General features: G+C 42.0%; 1 protein-coding gene across 6 annotated transcripts in view; it reads left to right on the forward strand.

The window, feature by feature from the left end:
- Window positions 1–18,256, forward strand: part of strbp (spermatid perinuclear RNA binding protein) — a 99,828-nt gene that overhangs the window by 61,096 nt on the left and 20,476 nt on the right. For all 6 annotated transcript variants that reach the window (XM_074617235.1, XM_074617236.1, XM_074617233.1 and 3 more), the window contains 7 exons: window positions 5,382–5,644; window positions 6,817–6,985; window positions 9,570–9,837; window positions 13,586–13,701; window positions 14,597–14,692; window positions 15,572–15,683; window positions 16,910–17,007. In XM_074617235.1, the coding sequence (XP_074473336.1) occupies window positions 5,382–5,644; window positions 6,817–6,985; window positions 9,570–9,837; window positions 13,586–13,701; window positions 14,597–14,692; window positions 15,572–15,683; window positions 16,910–17,007 (1,122 nt within the window). The remainder of the gene's footprint in view (window positions 1–5,381; window positions 5,645–6,816; window positions 6,986–9,569; window positions 9,838–13,585; window positions 13,702–14,596; window positions 14,693–15,571; window positions 15,684–16,909; window positions 17,008–18,256) is intronic.

The following is an 18,256-nucleotide window of genomic DNA, read 5'->3' on the forward strand; positions in this document are numbered from 1 at the left end:
TCAGAAAGGAGAAGGAAAGGGCTGTCTGACGGCAAGATAAAGCAGTGAAAATATTTTAAATATAGCGTACACTTAAACGAAGATCAACTTTTTTTAGGTGGGCCTGTCTTTTAAGTGGCTAAAATATGTTTTACTGCTGTCCCCGTCCACAGCAATGTATTGCTTTGCTCCGGTGTCGGTACTCCTGTCTGTTTCTCCAAGCTGGGGTCGTGCAGACCATCATCTACTGTAGGTAATACACCTACTATGGATAAGTACCTCATACAACCCCACTTCAAAACACCCAAACTATCACTTTAAACGATTAGTGAATTTAGAATAGAGTATTTTTGGCATTTTGTGTGCGCTCCAAACAAAGTGGTTTTGATAATATGGCTAAACTGTTGACTAGTTTACAACCTGTCTGTCTTGCCCCTACACTCTTTGTCATAGGTTGTTGGTGTGTTTAATTTTCTACAGCCTTTATAGACTAAGAACTTAATTTGAGCTTGATATATTGAATTTGTGGACATAGCAACATTAACATTGGCCTTACAAGACACCTGAACATAATTTTCACCTCCAGGGATCAGCTTTAGGTCAATGTGCTGAAATTGGACAGTGACACTGGCGGGGTTGTTACAGGCATCTGGATAGAGTGCTGTGATTTATTTCGCTCTCACAGGAGAACATATTGTGCGATTGACCTCTGGGTTATGTGCCGGTCAGGGTGGATTCAAGGACAACCAAGGTGTTTGTCTTTAATAGACTGAGTGTGCATCTTTGTAATCAGGTTGTAAAGAGAGCAACTTGTGCTGTTTTCACCTGAGAGCCTTTTTCTTGAAGTTGGTTCTTTTTTTTCATAAAAATTGGAGAACGTTACAAAAATATAGGTTAAAGCATTTAGTTTCCACAGTTACCATGGAATTTTCATTCAACCGTCCTCCTTTCTCTAGTGTGAAACTGCGAAATCCTGCATCCCTTCCTATCTTGGCCGCAGTAGCTTACTTATCGTGTCACTTGTCTAAATGTCTGCAACATTATCTGGGCACGCGCCGGCCTAGGGGGTCGATTCCTGTCAGTGAGTCCTCCTTAACTGCTCTGATTTACATGGTGATCAGAGCGGCTGGGCAACAACTCCCCCGTGGTCGAGTAGTACCGACACACACACATAGATACACGGACGCTCTCCTCGCAATGTGGTTTATGGCTGCAGAAGCTCACATTAGCAACGGCTCATAAAATCTGCGACTGTTGGTCTGTTAAACACTGCTGTGAGAAGGCACACAAGGATAAAGATACACACACACAGGATCGTACACGTGCATACACAATCTCACAGTTAAACTGTTGGCACCCTTTGTACAGTACTTTTTGCTGAAGAGAATAAAACATTTTCTCTATAAAGAGAAGAGGGGAAACATCTGTTGGAGACAGTGAAAATTACTCATAGCTCAATAAAGGACCAGTGCAGGGATTTTTTTCCAAAGTAATGGTTATTTTCACTATCTATTAATCTGACTATTACATTTTCAATTGATCAAATTTATTTATTAAATTTATTTCATTTTGTTTGACCAAAAGTCCAAAATCGTTTTTTAATACATCTTCAATGAAATAAAACAAAGAAAAGCAGGAAATCGTCATATATCTGTTAAGTATTAACCCTTTAAAAACGGACCTCCCGCGGCCCATCGTTGTTTGCATGATCCTGTTTAAATCAATCTAAAATAAAAACCATAATAGCTAGAGCATTCACTCTTTTTGCAGCAGGAAGCTAAGGCTTCTGTCTTTCACGTCATCACGTTGTACACTCGTGACGACGTCATTAAGTTACGTTACTTGCGGAACGTAACAAAGCTATCAAAACACCTTTGCACTCAATCTGCTCATAAAATAGAGCATATCTCAAAAACTAAAACATGTGCATAGTTCAAATAACTTATAGAGTGATGAGAAATATTTTGTTCATGTTTCTACTTAAGGATCTCAACGTAAGGAATCCATTGGTACCAACCATGTCATACTAGCTTGTCGCGAAGAAGGTTAAATAACCATCCAAACTTGCACTAAATTTTGGCGAGGAAAAACTGGCATGGCCATTTTCAAAGGGGTCCTTTGACCTCTGACCTCAAGATATGTGAATGAAAATGGGTTCTATGGGTACCCACGAGTCTCTCCTTTACAGACATGCCCACTTTATGATAATCACATGCAGTTTGGGGCAAGTCATAGTCAAGTCAGCACACTGACACACTGACTGCTGTTGTTCCTTGTTGGGCTTGAGTTTGCCATGTTATGATTTGAGCATATTTGTTATGCTAAATGCAGTACCTGGGAGGGTTTCTGGACAATATTTGTCATTGTTTTGTGTTGTTACTTGATTTGTTATAATACATATATACATACATTTGCATAACGCAGCATATTTGCCCACTACCATGTTGATAAGAGTATCAAATACTTGACAAATCTTCCTTGTAGGCACATTTTGAACAAATAAAAGATGTGCGATTAATTTGCAATTAATCACGGACAATCATGTGATTAATCGCGATTGAATATTTGAATCGATTGACAGTCCTAATCTTTTTTTATTTATGACACAATTTTAAGACTTGTCAATTATTATGGTTTATGACTTATACAACCTTTTAGCTTAGGTTGTTCAGGTTTGAAGGATATGAAGAATTTGAAAATACTCCAAGAAATGACATCACAATTAGCAAAAATACCAATGTCGGCACTGGCAAACCATTTCTATTGCAGAGTTCAAAGGGTTAATCAATCATAATTGTTGTTGCTTAATTTTTAGTCGATCAACTGATCGTTGCTCTGCGCTAGCACAATTGAAACTGTATTGACTGTATTTCTTTAGTCCTGTTTCCTGTGTTGTCCCTCCTAAAGAAACGAGGCGTAATCATTTTTTGACATTGCTCATGAAGATTATGAAAATGGCATTTCAAAATATTGATTGTCTGAAAATGTCAGATGAAGCTGTGCAAGTCATGTTGATCGAAATAAGACATGATGATGATGAGGCAGATTTAGAATATTGGCATATTCTTACAAGGTATCTAAATTCACTCTTGTGTCCCTTCTGTGCCAAAGTGAGTCCCAGCGGGAATGTAAAGTCTAACCCTGTTGAATATTTTTTGCCACACTCCACATACTGAGCTACACAGGCTGCGAGGCTGCCGTTATTGTGCAGTGCTTGTCCTCCATTCTGTTAATAGCTTTATCTCACTCACGCCGGTGAAAGAGAATGTCACCAGTTCAATTAGGAATGGGATGAAGTGTGTGTGTGTGCAGTTGGTCCTTGGATTTCAAGTAGATTGATAGTAGCGCTCCAGCTACTCTATCCATACTACAACGAAAAAAGGTCATCTCTCCTGCGTGTGTGTGTGTGACGTCAGCATGCCTGGTGTGTGGTTCTCTTAGAGTGGATGTGTGCGTCGTGAATAAAGGGAAATGTGGGTCTTGGAGATAAGGAGCTTGTTGAGAGCAGCCTCCTCATGTTGAACTGGGTTATGCACCTCGGGCTCCCATGCACAGTGCGACAACCTCTAATGATTAAAAAGGAACCTCATCCTTCAGATTCAGGTTACCAAGTGATGCTGTAAACAATACCTTGTAATCTTAATTGTTTTTCTCTGATATTACATCTTTATATTTATAAAAAATAAATAAAGACGGAGTGGTAGAAAGAAAGAGAGACAAAGTGAAGAGATAAAAAGCAAAACTGAACTACAGTGATTTTATTTTGATGTGTATAATAACACAAAAGAAATGCAGAAAGAAATTAGAATCAGAAGTGGTGTTGCTGCTATAAACATTGAGGAATTAATATGAAATAATGTATTATTACAAGCACTGTAATATATTATTCATCTGCTTCTTTTATTAATTATATGGTTACCCCAGATAATTTACATGATGTGTATTGCTGCAAATGTTGTATTTTGATAATAGATTCTAATGCATTCTCAATGTAATTATGCTGGCAAAGGGTTATCCCATCATCTGTTCTATGCATTGACACCTAAGTTAAGTCAGTTTTATATTACATTAAATTAGTTAATACCTAATGGTCAGATGTTAAATTATTCTCTCACATAACAAACCACCCACTCAAATTCTGTGACACGTCAAAAGATGTAAACAGCTGACATATAATTTACAAGGTGTTTTCATATAAATGCACAGGGACCCATCTGGGTGGTATTAATTGCATAGAGTGAATCATAAAAGCCTCAGCCGCACCTGCTCCTCTCTTTCATCTCTTTACTTTTCCATTCATCTTCGAGTTCAGCCTCCTCTGCTGCAACAACCATTTCCACGTCCTTTTTAAAGATTCTGCACCGTTCCCACAGCCCTCCTCTGCCGTCCTCTGTTCTCTTCCTTCTCGGCTTGGCCCTATTTTCAGTCGTTTACTCTCCTCTGTGCTACCCCTGTCTGATGCCTCCCACCTGATCTCCTCCCTCTGCCTCCCAGAGAGTAAGAAGGAGCAAATGAGAAAGACCGAAGAGCTGACATAAATTCCCAGAGCCAGGATGTCTGATTGAATTAGGACAGGTAGAGAGGATATGAGGATGGTGGTCAGATGAATGTCTGATAGCTGTGTGGGCATGCATGCGTGTCAGGGTCAGTGCCGTTAAATGGAAGCGGGTCACTGAGTTAGGAATTGATTTATTTCCCATAAAAAAGATACATGTGCAGTTTGCAATGAAAGCAACACACACTCAACACACACAAAAAGCTAGGGCCGACCTGAATGCTTCGAAGCTTTGACCGTTGCCAAGGTAATCGACCTCCAAATTAGTATTCGAATGCTTTGTTTATCTGTATATTATAAGATGATATAAGTATGTAATAATAATGTATAAATCCCCTAATAGCCCATGAAATAAGGAGTAACCCCACAACATCATTCATTATTCACATTCAACATGAATTATTATTTGTATTCTCAAATGGATATCGCAGTTTGTGTGTGTAGAGGTGCATGTGTGTACAGTAGTGGTAGTTCCGGGGCCATGCTGCAAAGCTTCGAGTAGCTTCGAATATTTCTCGCCGAAGCTTTCGAGGCCCAAAAAATGGTATTCGAGACAGCCCTACAAAAAGCCATTTTTACTCGCGCTTGCTGGTATGTGTGTTTGTTTTTGGCTGGTTCGGTTGTGGTGCAAGCATTTGTGCGAGCTGTGTGAGTTTAATTTGTGTGTAAGATGGAGAGAAGTCAGGCCCCAACAGGGAGCCCATAGCATGATTTGATGGATTAAAGCTCAATCTGTTGTTGAAAACCTCTCTCCGGTGGTGCCCTTGCTGTGTGTGTGTACAGGTGTGTGTGCGTCCCTGTGTTTTACTATTTGATAACTAACTCCTGATTGATCTTTCCCTTCCAGAGGTCCTTCCGTTCCTTCAGCAATGATGACCGCCACGTCATGGCGAAACACTCCACCATCTACCCCTCCTCTCAGGAGCTGGAAGCCGTTCAGACACTGGTGTCCACAGTCGAGTGCGCCCTCAAGCACGTCTCCGATTGGTTGGATCAGAGCGGCAGCGAAGCCCACAGCCAGGTCGACGTAAAACCAGCAGACAGCACAGAGGAGAACGATCCTGGCGAAGAGCCCAGCAATGAAACTGAGGATTCCAGCGACAGCTACAGGTGGGGTAGTAGTGACGCATACTAGAGCTGCAACTACTGATTTTTTTTTTTATTAATAAATTGATTATTTTGTTTATAAAATGTCAGAAAATTGACATGACATAGGAGGCGACGTCCTCTTGCTTGTTTTTTCTGACCAAAAATGTTAAAGGAATAGTTCAATATGTTGGGAAATACTCTTATTTCGCTTCCTGGCAGAGAGTTAGATGAACAGCAGGAGCACGTGCGGCTCCGGAGGAAATTAACTTAACCACTTGACACTCTCCGGGCACAGTCTCCACGGTCGGCTATCTCCATGAATCTTTTTATTAAGGGTTCATTACTTCTCTTTAAGGTCTTGAATTACCTTGTCAGATCTTATTTTGCAATCTTAACTGGCACCTTGTATTTTAATTAGAGCTGTCGATCGGTTAAAATAATTTAGTTAATCGTGATTTATCACAAATTATTTGCAAATTTTTTATCTGCTGAAAATGTACCTTAAAGGGAGTTTTGTAGTATTTAATGCTCTTATCAACATGGGAGTGGACAAATATGCTTGCTTTATGCAAATGTATGTATATATTTATTATGGGAAATAAATGAACAACACAAAACAATGACAAATATTGTCCCGAAACCCTCACAGGTACTGCATTTAGCATAAAAAAATGCTCAAATCATAACATGGCAAACGCAAGCCCAACAGACAACAACAGCTGTCAGTGTGTCAGTGTGCTGACTTGACTATGACTCGTGGGTACCGATAGAACCCATTTTCATTCACATATCTTGAGGTCAGAGGTCAAGGGACCCCTTTGAAAATGACCATGCCAGTTTTTCTTCGCCAAAGTTTGGAGCGTTATTTAGGCTGCTTCGCGACAAGCTAGTATGATATGGTTGGTACCAATGGATCACTCTTGCTTTAAAACTGAGGTACAACCTCCAAAAGATCGAATAGCGGCTGGCCCGACAGGAGGTTTACAAAAAAATCGCAAGTTCATTAATGCACTAAAGAAATTAGTGGCGTTAAAACTACTTTGTGTTATGGCATATGTTATTGGAAAAAAAGGATGTAGTAATGTTTTTAATTTTCCCAGGTGTACAGTAAATTGAAATGTGAGCGTCCTTATAGTTAAAAACCACGAGATACGAATGTTACCTGTCGTTTTTTATTTCTCTTTTAAAAACAGAGAACCCAGCAGTGGTGGCGTGCTGTGTGGAGTGATGAGGATCGGCCTCGTGGCCAAAGGCTTGCTGATCAAAGGCGACATGGACCTGGAGCTGGTGCTGATGTGCAGAGACAAACCCACGCAGACACTGCTGGACACTGTCTGTCACAATTTACCCACACAGATAGAGGTTAGAGACACACACCCACACATGCACAGATGCACGCACACAGGCACATAATTCTGCTTCTTAGTTTCTGTCTTTTGTTTTCTGCTCACACACACAAATGCATCTTAGCCTTGCATCAAACTGTCAGTGCTAGTCTGCCAAATGTAATCCAAGAAAGCTCTATTTTTATTGCCTCTCCAACGTCAGAAAGCTATTCGGATAAGCATCCACATTTTATTGTGTAGTGTTTCTGCTTGAATTTCGCCACTCTCGCTATACTATGTGCGTGTGTACGGTATAATAATAAGTTCATGTGTAAGTGTAAAGAGAAGTGTCGTTGAGTGTTGCCTACTTATGCCAATGCCGTCAAGTGAGAAGTTGAGAGGTGTTTTAGTATGTATGAGTCATGTGTGATTAATGCTCTCGTCACTACCTCAGTGTCACGTTTCCTCATTAACAAGTCATGGCACAGAAATACAAAACACACTGATCCCTGCAGTGCACTCAGAGCGAGCTCAAAATACAGGCACAAATGGGCAGCACATAGTTTTCATCTTTTTTTTACATGCTGTGACTTTGGCTCTGGGACTTGATGGCTTGTAATGTTAAGTGGGAATTAAGTTAGCTCATAGTCCCCTTTTGAAATCCATTAAGTCATTCGTTAGCTGTATAGTGTGGCAACCAGGGGAACTTTTGCGTTCCCTAAAAAGCTGTTAGAAGGGAAGGTATTTAGCAATGAGCTAACGCGTTAAAACTCCACAACCTGGCCGACAAGTGCAGAAATTACTCAATGAATAAATTCTGCCCCTGTGCCTCGTCTCTGCCCATTCTCTTTAGTGGTTAAGTGGTGTGAGAGAGAGAACGACAGGCAGAGTGTGTGTGTGTGTTTTCTGTGTGTGGGTGGGCAGGGAGGTAATCTCATGTCTCGGCCCAGTGACCAGCGATTCTGAATTTCTCATCAGGGCCAAATGGGATGTAGATGGGCCCTCTGCGACTCACTGCTCACTTAAACAGTGTTAGAAAAACACCCACACACTTGTTTTTGTCACGCCGGAGGAGGACATTGCATTGACTTATATGAATGTCCTGAAAGCTTACTGGAATCTTAGCCTAAAGTCTTAACCCTTAAATAAGTGATGGATCTTGTGAGGACCAGCTTTTTGCCTCCGCATTGGACCGTACATAGTTCCAATAATGTGATTGGATGACAGATTTATTGCCCAACAATATAAATAATGCAAATACATACACAAACATATAGTCCACTTGCAAGTAGAGCTAGAGCAGCATATGGTAGGTACAACAGAAACAGCTATATACATACTGCTTGACTTGTGCTGTGTTTTAGTTCACATCTCTGTTTATTCAATATTTATAGTCGGTCATGATTTTATATGTGTTTCGTGAGTCTGTGTTAGAGCTATGATCAGAAGTTGCATAGTTTCTGTCGCAGCCCAACCCCGAGCCCGATTTAAATACCTGAATTGCCACTGTAAATCCGGCCGCTATTCGATTTTTCAGAGGTTGTTGCAGGACTCAGTTTTAAAGCTAGAGGAGGCTGGCATGGCAGACATTTGTGACACCATCTCCGACATGCGCCTTTTCCTACCGAATGTTCAGCACAGCCCAAAAACCGTCACAGCCGGACCCAACCCAAACCGGGTGGGTCAGGTCGTTAGGGCAGAGGATCAAAGCTCTATTTGTGTGTACCTGTTTTTGCCTGTGGGGCTAATGTGTGTGTTGATGTGTGTTCATTAATATAAGTGTTTTAGTGGGCGAGACTGCAGGTCGTTGCTGTTGTTGTTGTGTTGTTATTCCATTAATTCTTGTATGTAGGCACGTGTGTTTAAGTGCATGTTTGTATCAAGTAACAAATGTGGCTGCTGTGAATACATGAATTCATTATCATCAGTACTTCTCAGTCCTGACCACAGAGGTCAGCAGTAATTGAGAATGGTAGCAGAATGAAGCATAGTGTACATACAGATAGACAATTTCACAAATGATGTGTGACACTATTGTGGAACAATAGAGGTAGACACGTAAAAACACACATCATTATCATTACAATGTCTCCAAAATTCATGTAGAGGATACAGAGCTTATAGCAGCTTTCATCACTTCATCATCTTTATGATTTTTTTCATCGAATCCATCTCACAGCTGTCATTCAGTGCCCTTTATTCATTTGCATGTTGTCATGCGTGTGATCGAGATGGAGTGTTGGTACAAATGTGACTTTAAAATAAGTATTTTTTGCCCATTATGATGTGTGGACAAGTCAGTGAGAGATACTTCTCACATTTCAAAAAGCTGCTTTTAGTTCAAGATATCAGTCACATCTTTGAGACCAAAATAGCCCCGGAAATATCAAGAGATACGGTATCTGCAAGGCTAATCATTTTCTCAAAGAAAAAAAGACAAAATTCTCACGCACGTTATTCACTTGATATTTCTCCTGTCGTACCTGGTGATGTCGTTGCAGCATCTTGAAGCAGCAGCAGCAGCAGGCTCAGATATATTTTGCTTCTTTTTCATCTGCACCGAGTCATGTCGTGACCTTGGCCTCTGACCATCCATTTATGTTCGTTTTGACACATGACAGAAGCTGACAGAAGAGAAATATGAGGTCACGAGCTCCTTGCCCGAGGCGGCCATCTTGGTACGAACTACAACAGAGCCCAAACTCACACTCACGATTACCCTCACCTCGCCGGTCATGAGGGAAGACGACGAGGACGAGGAGGAGGAGGAGGAGGAGGAGATGGAGAATGGGGAGGAAGGACAGGAGGAGGAGGAGAAGGAGAAGGAGAAGGAGAAGGAGGAGGAAGTGGAGGATGAAAAGGAGGAGCAGGAGAAGAAGAATGGGCGAGGTAGGAACACACCAGTTGTGGTTTTTCCCTCTCACACCCCAACACACATTTCCATTTTATATTTGTATATGCCATAGAACTGTTTTATTTCCCTCAAACAAGAGGTATGACCTCATTAACTGATGCTGACACAAGACAAGACAGCTACAGGACGCATACCAGAGCTGAAACACACAGGAACTGTCTGTTCAGTCTAATAACAATCCCCGCTCCCCACCCCCCACGTTTTCATGGGTAGCAGGAACTGATTATAATTGGTTGTGGGAGGTGGGACGGCGAGGCAAGGCCAGCAGGGCTCTAAAATCAATAACCCAGCAGTAGCAAGCTGCCCATCCATCCTGTGGCTCCCGTCCAACTAGACACTCAGGTCTCAGAGAGAGATGAGAGATAGCACGGAGGTTAGCCGTACATCATGCCACGTGCCACGGCAAGATGGAGAAGATAGGCTCATATTTTTCTCTCTCTCGCATCACCAAGAAGAACACACACAACCACACGGAGGAGGAGACATGCACACGCAGTCGTATTTTACAGCCGACGGATAAAGATACCTGTCACACGCCGGATGTCTTAATTGCTCAGATTTCATCAGACACCCGTGGCAGTTGAGGAATGCGGGTCAGTCTGTCTAATAGGGGTCACGTCGTAAAAGGCAGCGTCTAATACTTTTACACATTAACACACGCATCGATCGACACAGATACCAGTGGTGTTGTCCACTGTCGGCACCTCTTTCAGCTCTCTTAAACCTATGGCTGCCTGTGCCTGGTCAGAACTTTATTAGCAACGTATTAGAGGGTCTGTAAACTAAATCTGAAAGACGCACAAGTTCATGCACAGCAACATGGCACACACATTTAAAGAGGACCTATTATGCTTATTCTCAGGTGCATACTTTGTATTTTGTGTTTCTACTAGAACATGTTTACATGCTTTAATGTTGAAGAAAACGCTTTATTTTTCTCATACCGGCTCTAAGCATAATAGGTCCTCTTTAATAAGAGTAGTAAAAGCCAGAATGTTTCAGTAAGCTCCGGCTATTTAAATGCTGCGATCAATAATGCCTTCTGATTTGATGTCAGGCAATCAATACATTGATTTAAAAATAGTGCTTGGTCATTTTATCTGCCACTTAAATCAGTCACCACATGAATCAGGGTCACTGTGTTTGATTTTATACACAAGACTACGTATAGTTGAATATTTGATTGAATATGAGTTACTCTTTGAGCTCAGTGTGATCACAGAGGGAGGGAAGGTGCTGCGGCAGCAAATTAAAGAACACACGGTAGCAAAGGGAATTATTTTTTTTTTAATCAGACTGAGTGAGAGCACGGCGTCAGTAACCACAGAAGGTGATAATAATAAAATAAGAGCGCTGAGTGAGGGCGCGGCCAGCCAGCAATAGCGCTTGAGAGAGCAGTGGGAGGACTAGCAAACGAGAGTGGAAATACTATAATGATCCACTAGCAGCAGAGCGCTCCCACGTGCAGCTGGGATCACGCTGACAGACCTTCAGATACACCGTTATACATAAAAAAAATACACACACTACTTCATGCGTTAGACAGAGGAAGAGCTACGCTGCCATAATGGCCACATGAGTTCAGGGATAATGTGAGATAAATGTGCTCCTGCTGCTACACATTGGACACATTTACCATTTCAACTTAATGTCTCTTCAGGGAAGGGTTTTCTTTTCACGGGAGATTGATGATGAAAATATTTACCTAGTTGTGTTTTCATACAGACCCAAAGGGCTCTTTAGCGTGTTTTATGTCACTTCCAGTAGGTCCCGCACACAAGAAACCCTCTTCAGAAACCCCATGTAACCACACTCATTCATACACAGCCTGCGTTTGATTCAGCTCACCTCGCACATCATAGATTTTTTTGCTGATACTAAAGTAGCAGAGCGAAGTAACTCAACCACCCCGGTGTGCTTGGCGGCGTGAATCAAACGCTCACATATAAAAGCGTAAAGAATGCTCCTCTTTTACCGACCACGATGCTCTTGACTAAACCCTGCCTTGATCCCTCCTGTGTTGTGTTTTGTCTGAGACTGGGTCAAACTATCTTAGATTTTTTTTCTTTTCTTTTCAGTTCTACTTTAGGAGCGCTTGATTCTGTGTTTTGCCCAGACAGGGAGTTGAATTGCTTTTTCTCTGCACCATTTCTCTACGAGCCTGTGAAATCAAGTGCACCTTAAGTAATCCAGAAGAAAAAAATCAACTTCTATTTTGACTCCTGCCTGGTGCAGACTGGATCAAAATAAATGAAAATCCTCCTCAAATACATACAGGAGAGATTGATTTACCTTGCTGGGCACGGCGAAATGAATGGATGTGTCCCAACAATGCCCACACATTAAATCAAACACTCCTTAGGTATTTGTTTGGTGTATGTCTGTGGGGGGCTCTTCATCCCACAAAGTTGTCTCTTCCCCGGTTGCTCTCACTTTCACTGATTTGTCAGTGAATGGATGGATGTAAAACACTAAATTACTGTTGAATAGTGTGTGTGTAATTTTCAATAAGGGGACAGTGCATCCTGTATTACTAGGGCTGGGACAATTCACCTCTCTCCTGATTCGATACTATCACGATACCTGGGTGCCGATTCGATATGTATTGCGATTTTTAAGTATTGCGATTCTACAAGAATTGCAATTCGATATTACGATTTATTACGATTTGTGTTAACTTTTTTATAGCTAGACCATGGGAAAAAGTTAAATCATACACTTGACGTATTTTGTATGTACATTTCCCTTTGTTAACACCTTATTTTGAAAACCGGACGTAGTCACACGTGTATACTTCCGCTAACTTTGCCAAGTCCGTTGCTAGCTCTCCCGTCAGCTCCGTTCTCTTTATAAATGTCAGTATATGGGTGCGCTACAGTTGTAGCATCAGCCGATTTGACCACAGAGATGCGAGTGACAGCTGGCTTGACCACACATTACCGCAATACGATAACTTTTCCTGTCCATGACAGAGTTAGCACGCAGCTTTAGCCATCATGTCTAGCTCTGCTTATCCTGGCAATGTGTGAAACCCAAAGTGTTTCCATACTTTACTGTATGTGTAGTGTTTACCACTTTGGATTTAATATGTGAGGGTGCAGGTCGTATCCACTTGGACCCTTTGCCGTTTTCTACTTTTCCGTTTCGGCTCGCTGCGGCCGACTGCGGTTTGTTTTGGTTGACGGATACGGACATATATGACATCGCGTTACTCAGACTACAACAATAAAAGCGGTAACTTCCTTCTACCTCCGCATAGACTCAAATTAAGCAAATATATCGGTTCTGGCATTAAAAAATCAATTTCAGAATCGTAAAAAAAATAAATCGCGATACAGATGTGAATCGATTTTTTCCCCACCCCTATGTATTATTTTGTGCTATAGATGTCAACATGTGATGCAGTTAACACACGCTAGACTGATCACAGTGTTGAAAATGACACACCGTTTAAAGAGTGTTTTTCTGAGCATTCATCACAGATCTGTGCCCTGTAGAGAGCCAGCGCTTTCTACAAGGAGAGGAACAACTTTATGGCATGAAAAGCACCTTGTATGTACCAAAAAATATCCATGCATGTGTGTGTGTTATGCGTGCATTCACACGCAATTTCAAGCGTGTGTCTGCACACATTCACACGCGCACATTTCAAACACACACACTCAGACGTGACGTGTGTGTGTTTCACGTTCTCTATATCGGGTTGTTATTGTTTTGTGGCAGTGTTGGGTGCTGCCGCGCAGAGAGTGGAGGCTGAGGAGGAGGAGGAGGGGGAGGTGCTGGATAGACACAGATGTCTGTTGGCCCTGGCAGCGCTGCGACACGCCAAGTGGTTCCAGGTCGGCACCCACTCACTTCCTGTCTTCCTGCCCGATGCTTATTGTAGCCTGACGATTCACCCCGAGGGCACACACTCACCGTTGGCTAGTGCTGTGGTGCTTATTATGCCCACTCAGATTAGACTAATCTAGAATAGAGAGACGTGTGGAAAATTACTTATTAACACAAATTTGAATTTAAATGTGAGAATGATTACAAATGATCTCATAGTTAAAGATGATATGGCTGATAAACATTTTTATGCTCGCTCATCTCCAGTTCAGTTTGCAGGATGTTGTTTTACAACATTATGAACAAAAATTGCCAAATATTACACATCAGTTGCATAAAAACTCTCCCAAAAAGTGTATTTTCCACTATATACGAAGTTGCACTCCACCCACTGAGTATAAACTGGAAAAAACGATGAATGTAAGAAGAATCGTAAGGCTACAAAAGCAATGGTTGATACTTGTTTTTCTTTTTGGCTATCATGTGAACCTGCCTGCTCTGTACAGTATGTCAATGCTTCCTTTTGATTCCCCTCCCATACCCTTCCCCATCTACTGTATCTCCCAACTCACTTACCTTACTGACAACATTTTACAAGTTCAGAATGATAGGTTTTTTACTGAAGACATAGAGAAATATTTATAGTAAAACACATTTAGTGGACTAAATTCAAAATGTTTAGTGTCCGGATATTCATTCTCTGTGGGGTTTTAGACAGATACAATCGCTTCATCATGTGGTTTTGTGGTGTAAAGCAGGCTGTTTATCTGTATGTGTTTGCGCAAATGCCACTCCTCCTGCACTCAATTTGTTCCCTTCCTCCCTCTGTCTGTGTAATCTTCCTTCTTGCATCCCTCCGCCTTTCCTTTCCTTCTCCCCTCTCCATCCCTCGATCTCTCTCAGGCTCGAGTGAACGGGCTCAAGTCCTGCGTTATCGTTCTCAGGATACTTAGAGACATGTGCAATAGACACCCCGTCTGGGAACCTCTCAAGGGATGGGTGAGTCTTTTGCTGTAATTACCTGTGTTTGAGTGTTAACACGAATGAAATGAAAAGAGAGCGTTCAGCCCCCTTGAACTTGAACTACATTTGTATGCCTCCGCGCCAGCGACAGCGTCCGTCTGTCCATTCTCGTGAACACAATATTTCTGGAACACCTTGAATTCATTTCTTCAAATTTGGCACAAACGTCCACTTGGATTCAAGGATGAACTGATATAGAATTTGGTGGTCAAAGGTCAAGGTCACTGTGACCTCACAATACACGTTTTTGACCATAAATCCAGGAGCCATATGCAAATTATGACAATTACACACAAATTTCTTACAGGATAAAATGATGAAGTGATGACATTTTTGGACAGACATGGATGTAAACTGCAACTTGACAGAGGCATACAGCCGCAAGGCGGTAATTCTAGTTGTGCTATTATGTGCATTCCAAAATGCCCTCCATCTCCCTGCTCCAATGGGAGGTTCATATTTCTATTGGAATTTGAAGAATTGTGCTCAAACATCATCTATAAGTGAACTGTGTGGCTCATACGAGGCTGAAGAATTCAGTCCAGTGTACACCACAAAACACAGTCTCATTAAGATCTGACTGACCGACGTGCTGTTAATCTTGTCGGCGAGAGAGATGAATAATGTTTAGTGAGAAAACCACTACATATATTATGTAAATACAACATTTAAGCAACAGATGGTGATAATTCTTTTGAAATATTAATGCCAACCCACATTCTCCGAGTTTAATTTCATACACCGCAGGTATTTAGTAAAAGGGGTAAACACCTTTTATTGGCACAGCACCTCATTTTCTTTACAGCTGCACGTTCATCTGTGTTCATGTGTGTGTGTGTGTGTGTGTTCTTGCAGCCCTTAGAGCTTATCTGCGAGAAGGCAATTGCCACCTGCAACAGACCTCTCGGGGCTGGAGAAGCCCTGCGTCGAGTCATGGAGTGTCTGGCCTCAGGCATACTGCTACCAGGTATGGAGCCACAGTGGATGCATGACAGCAGGAAAGATTAGAGAAATCAACAGAGGACCATGTGTGTTTTCATGCAAATTGGCATCACTAGTGAGCGTAGCGAGGGAACATGCTGGCTTTGGGAAGATGAGCTGATAGATCGAGGCTCTGCTTGGCACATTTTGAAGCTGTTCCTCTCTAAGAGAGGTCGAGACATTATGAATGACCCAGCAGAGCACAGCTGTCTGAGGAAAGTCATCATTACAAGAGCATCTTAATTAGGAGCAGCTGAAGGGTTTCTTTGCAAACTGTTGTGCATCCTCGGCAAAAGTGTTCAAAAGTATGTGAAAGTTTCATTTAGCTGAATTTAAAAATTGTAATTTGGATGCAAACGCCAGTTATGGCTTGATTGATATGGATTGAGGCTTATTAAGGTCTTACTTTAGGAAGTACTGAGAAAAGTTTTTTTTTTACTGGCAAAAATGGCTGGTCTCATACACCGCTTGTAGCTATACCTACGAAAAGGTAATGCACTGTAATTTGTGTATATCCCACAAAATCAAATTGTGTGTAATTTAACGAAATCGTGAACCAGTAATTATAAATACCACAGAATGCCGCTTAGGGAGGAGTAGGATGGGTTGGTCAAAAACACAGGACTTTCACCCAGGAGCCCGGCGTTCATGTCCCATATGAAACCAGAAAATCAATGTTGATTTATTGGTCACATAAGTTACGTACTTAAGTAACGCCACTTCCGGAGTTAAACCACAATCTTTTTCTAAACCTAACCAAGTAGCTTTCTTGCCTAAACCTAAGGAAGTGGTTTCCTGTAAAGACGGAAGTTTATTTTGAAAAGACTGTATGCATGTAACAAGCGGAAATTGACACGTGTTGCTGGACATTCGTAGGAAAACAAACGAAAAAGGAGAAATAACTATTTTGTAAGATATCATACGAACCGTTGCATGAGAATACGTTGCACAATTAAAGGTTGAGAATTTTTACCTTTTAAATTAAGTGACTGATTTGAATATCTCACTGCCAGTTTGACCAGTTACATTTTCCCATAGCTGCTGTTGTCCATTTTAAGAGTCAGGATTTCCACTTCACGTCACTTATTCCATGACAGTGAAGCCTAATTAAATGTTGCTGAGCTGCAGTGTCAGTACATAAAGTGACAACAACTGACTCTGTGTGTGTGTGTGTGTGTGTGTGTGTGTGTCGTCTTGTGTCGTTTCCCCCAGGTGGTCCAGGTTTACACGACCCATGTGAGAAAGAGCCAACAAACACACTAGCCAACATGACCGACCAGCAGGCTGAGGCCATTACCTTCCGCGCACAGGTACACGCACACACACACACACACACACACACACACACACACACACACTCACTCACACAAGTCAGCTTAAAGACACAGTTGTTATCACCCAGCTGCACTTGCCTTGAGCTGTCAGTGTGTGGGAATCAGTAGGCAACACGCCTATTACCAGACAGAAAGACCCCATCACCACCCCAACCACACAATGTGCACGCACACACACACACACACACACACACACACTTGTGCGAGCGTGCATGCACGTCTCCATGAAGAGCTGTGTGGTGCTGCATTTTAATGGTTGGTGTGGGAAACTATTGCCATTGCGAGCCATAAATCCATCTCTGACACCCGGAGGACAGTATTTGTGTGCTTGCACTTTGGGTGCGCGTGCTGTCGTGTCCTTCTTAACACACACACACACACACACGCGCACACACACTCGAGTGAGCAGGGCAGCCTCTGAGCCGCATGGCTTAGTGAATCCTGCCGCCCATTTCCTTTGAAGGCAGCCTGAACGAGGCTGGAATGTCAATGGGGATAATTGTATTGGAGCAGATACAAGAGCAGATAGAAGAGAGGGAGCTGTTCTGTCAATGAGCTACACCGAGCCTCATGAATATCTGAGACACTCTAGCTCCCTAATGGATTTGTATTAGCAGAGCCACATATATTAGGGGTGGCTGTGGCTCTGAGGTAGAGCGGGTCGCCCACCAATCGGAAGGTCAACAGTTCGTCTCCTCCAGTCCACATGTCGAAGTGTCCTTGAGCGAGATTGCTCCCGAAGGCTGTGCAATCGGTGTGTGAATGAGTATTTCGATTAGATCCTGATGGGCAGGTTTGCACCTTGCATGTCAGCCTCTGTATGATTGTGTGTGTGGGTGGGTGAATGCTGACATGTAGAGTAAAGCGCTTTGAGTAGACTAGAAAGGCGCTATATAAATGAAAGTCCATTTACCATATTGCAATTTTTGCACTACTTTTTGTGCAATCTGAGCCACGAATCTTTGCAAACTATTAATTAAAAATCAATAGTGTTTTTGAGTGTGCCGTTTGAAAGAAGTTGGCATTTACGAGGCAGGGAACGTCTAAGAAACTCATTGCATAATTGGAAATGTAGGATCTAACTTTAAGTAAGTGCAATTCTAAATTGCTGGTATAATGACGAGCGAATAATTTGACTCTGTCAATGTCCATACTGTCTATAAAGTTTGAATGTATCTTCTCAGGTTTTTATTTCATTTCCGGTGTGTGTTTTTACGTTCAACAG

The sequence above is a fragment of the Sebastes fasciatus genome, chromosome 19 (genome assembly GCF_043250625.1).
Source record: "Sebastes fasciatus isolate fSebFas1 chromosome 19, fSebFas1.pri, whole genome shotgun sequence".
In the NCBI taxonomy this organism is placed as follows: domain Eukaryota; kingdom Metazoa; phylum Chordata; class Actinopteri; order Perciformes; family Sebastidae; genus Sebastes; species Sebastes fasciatus.